This window comes from Musca vetustissima, unplaced genomic scaffold (genome assembly GCF_032173495.1).
Source record: "Musca vetustissima isolate MV318-11 ecotype Yass unplaced genomic scaffold, APGP_CSIRO_Mvet_v1 utg39374, whole genome shotgun sequence".
Classification (NCBI taxonomy): domain Eukaryota; kingdom Metazoa; phylum Arthropoda; class Insecta; order Diptera; family Muscidae; genus Musca; species Musca vetustissima.
Window position 1 is genome coordinate 189074 of NW_026877046.1, and position 3810 is coordinate 192883.

Genomic DNA, 3810 nt, shown 5'->3' on the forward strand with positions numbered 1-3810 from the left:
CGGGTAGGGCTGGTATATGGATTTTGGTAAGCAAATAGTGCTGGAATCTTTAAATGCAGACTCGAGATTATTATTGGAGTGCATGACTGAGGTAGATTTGGAAATTCGTACTTTGGGTACGAAAAACACAAAATTTGGTACAATTTGGACTTGGGTGAACTTGTACGACTCAAATCTTGAAAGTTGCAACTTAGGTTACTGTGGGAGTGTATAAAAAGTACAGAATGGTACAAGATCTGATACAATTTAGTGAACATATAGAGCTGGAATTCTTAAATTTAGACTTACGATTACTATTTGAAAGCAGGTTTGAAATATTGAGATAGATTTGGAATATGGGTACGAAAAGTAGGGAATGGTATCAAATATGGTATAATTTGGTCTTTAATGAACAGAAAGAGCTGAGATACTTAAACTAAATTAGGTACAATTTGGACTTTGGTGAAATTAAGATTACTGTTAGGGTGTAGGATTGATGTAGTTTTAGAAATTCTTACTTAGGGGTAAAGAAGTACTAAATGGCAGTAAATTTGAAACGATTTGGATTTGTATGATTCCTGAGATTTAGAATTCAGATTACTGTTGAAGTGTAGTATTGAGCTATGGAGACAACTTTGGAAACTCGAATTTATGTATAAGAATAGTAAATAGAAAATTCACTAGATTTGGAACAATTTGGATTTGGGTAACGGAGAGAGCTCGAAACCTACAATTTGGAATGTCAGTGACAGAGAGTTAGAAAGAAGGATCAAATGGTTTTAGGTACTAAGTGGTACTAAATTTAGTGGTGGTGATGGTATGGAGGTTGTCTTGAAAATGTGTACTTATGCATACGAAAAGTTCTAAATGGAACTGAATGTGGAACCTGTATGTTTCTGCTAAAGTATTTAATTGGAATTCTGATCTATTTTTAATCTATGTAATGGAAATAAGAAAGAGATTTCGGAAAATAGTGCTGATGTGTACGAAGCGTACTTAATTGTAATAAAGTTTAAATTAGATGTAGGAAAAAAAGGTGTAATTTATATGAAGAGTACCTAATTGTAAAAAACTTGATATTGGATGTACGAAAAGAGGTGGAATTCAGAACTGCAGTACAACAAATTATACAGTGTTCACGATTTCCATATGTTTTTTTTTTTTTTTTTTTTGTATTTTCCGCATACGAAGTAGCGGGCACTTTGCTAGTTTCTGATAAAATATTGAGGAATATTTTGGTATAAAACTTTAACCATCAACCGACTCATTGAAGGGTCTTTTCGGTCCCCATTTTCCAGAAGTGATTCAAAACGGGGTTTACTATGTTTTACTATAAGTCTCAGAATAGACTAAAACTCAAAAATCGGCCTAAACGTAAAAACTTAAAAAAACTAATTTTAGGGTTAAAATTGTACCTACTACTAGCTTTTACCCATTTATCCCACAAGATGTCGTATTAGAAGGATTGTATAAGGAATAAAAATATTCTCCATCAATTTTTAGTATAAGTCACATTTTGAACAAAAAATTCAAAATGTTTTTGTATTTTTTGTCAACGACATTTCCCAGTACTTTTTTCAACTAAGCGCATTAAAGTAACATGAAACTTATTTTAAGCTATTGAATAGTTTTTAAGAATTTTACAGTATAAAATTATCTATATTAACAACAATTTTGTTACTGACTTCAGATAATTTTATACTTAAGTTTCTTAGAAACTATCTTTCCTCTTTCCCCACTTTTAAAAATGTATCACTGGGAGTTATGCATAATTTTTAAGGCAAAACAACGATTGCGGGGACTGCCATAACGTTTATCTTTACACAAAAAATTATTTTTATGTTGTCATTTTATTTCACTTAAATTTTATTTTATATTACACATCTTAAGCGTAATATTCTACAATAATAATAATTTACACAATAATAAATATCACTGGGAGTTAAACTTCTAGCAAATAGTAATAATAATTAACCTAAATTAAACCGCAGTCCTTTACTATGGCACATTTCCACACCAGAAATGGACGAACAAATAAATTACAAAAAAATTAATTATAATTCAGTTCCTCTTCGCCATAATCCCATGGCATATATTCGTCATTTTCTCCAGCATAATCAGCCGAATCATCCATGCTGTCAACATCAAACATTTCTTCGTCATCCTCCTCCTCTTCGGGACAGGCAGAGCAACGGCTTTCATTGATGCCATAGTTGTAACAATTGGCACCGACGCACTCACAGCAGCCATCGTGAAACCAACGATAGCTATTGGAACCCTGGAAATACACAGAAATGGAAAAAAAATATTACAAAATTAATAACAAATCCTTTTCTGTGAGGTGGCAGTTCCATGTAACTTAATTTTGCTGTGGGATACTTACCATACTTTCACAATAATCGGAACATTTTTTATTATTCATGCAATTATTCAAAAATATCACTGTGCAATTAACAGTGGTGGGTATATTCTGCAATGGGGCATCCAGATCAGCATCTTCCGCGCCATATGGTGAGCCGAAGCCAAATGTCCCCGTGGCCATGTTGTAGTGACGCTGTAAACTATTGCGCATGGGAAAACGTATGGTAGTCCATTGACTATCATCCTCCTCCGCAGTTAGGGCATCAAAATACTCGGGTACTCCTTCGAAATCACCAATCTGTGATTTGGGGGCCAGTGCACTTAATGTGTCATTGTGTTTGGGACACATATCCAAGCAGCTGCAGCACTCCGTATACAATTCCCCTAAACAATTAAGGCAGTCCTTGCAGCAAAAGCAATCGGAAAGTTTGCACTGACAACTTTGTGTCAAGAGGCACTTGGATACCACAGAACCACACACAAACTCATTGCAGCCATCAGCCATGGCGGGAGTAATGATGATAGGGCAAATCAATGCCACAGCCACCACTGCACACCACACAATGCAAGGAGGAATCGCTCCCGCAGAAGACTTGCATTGGAACATATTCAAAGTGTCCTCCTACTTCGTCTTCAGTATCGACGAAAATAACAATTAGCAGCTAAAAATCCAAGAAATCGACGCACACACAAACACTATCACGCTGTTCACAACAAAGACGATTGTGTGACAAACAAATAAAGGAAAATTGATGTTGTTGTGTTGAAGATTGTCACAGAACTAAATTGAAAATTGTCCTCGGTCATTCTTAAATGAAAGGAAAAACCCCCGTTTGAAACGAGATAGAGGTAGGAAAAATGGACAATATACAGATTACGGTGAATTTGTATGTTTCTTGTTGTTGTTGTTATTGTTGCCTTGTTTCCACAATATGTACCATTTTTTCGTTGTATACCTAGAATGAATGCCGCATGCAACAGGTAGCAGGTAATATAACGCCACCCGATTATTTTACATACACACATCTCAATAGGAGGAGGAGTGTAATGTCACCTGATAGTGATTAAAGACTAACCAATTTTACTACAGTGATCAATAAAAGTATGTACGCGTGTGTGACATTTTAAAGTGATAGGTAGAATAATCTGTATAGGTATTTGGGCAAAAGTTAATCTGTGTGTTGTTTTATGGTCGATATATGTTTAGTCAAATTTGGCTAGGATGTTTCCACCAAAACCTTTAAAAGACTAAGAACTAAAATGTCATGAAAATCAATCGCTCCAAATTTTTTAAATAACACCCATGTGGCGGACATATAAAGTGCAGGATTTTAAATGAAGACCATGCTGTGGTAAATTGACGCCACGACAAAGCGAAATACAAAACTACAGAATTCTGATTGGAATATTTGGCTTAGACCTTGAACATAGCGAAAATGTTGTGTGGCATTAGTATGGGGCACGATAGAA

At 35.0% G+C, this 3810-nt stretch overlaps 1 protein-coding gene across 1 annotated transcript; it reads right to left on the bottom strand.

Annotated features, from left to right (window-relative positions):
* Positions 1–2007: 2007 nt before the first annotated feature.
* Positions 2008–2882, bottom strand: LOC133321561 (protein twisted gastrulation-like). The gene is made up of 2 exons (XM_061530646.1): positions 2363–2882; positions 2008–2257 (listed from the first exon to the last, which is right to left on the bottom strand). The coding sequence occupies exons 1-2, from the start codon at positions 2843–2845 to the stop codon at positions 2030–2032; spliced, it is 711 nt and encodes a 236-aa protein (XP_061386630.1). The 5' UTR covers positions 2846–2882; the 3' UTR covers positions 2008–2029.
* Positions 2883–3810: the final 928 nt, after the last annotated feature.

Coding starts and splice junctions, on each gene's coding strand:
- LOC133321561 (XM_061530646.1), bottom strand. CDS start 2,845: ATGGCTGATGGCTGCAATGAGTTTGTGTGTGGTTCTGTGGTATCCAAG. Junction 2,258..2,362: donor CCGATTATTGTGAAAGTATG/GTAAGTATCCCA, acceptor GTGTATTTCCAG/GGTTCCAATAGCTATCGTTG.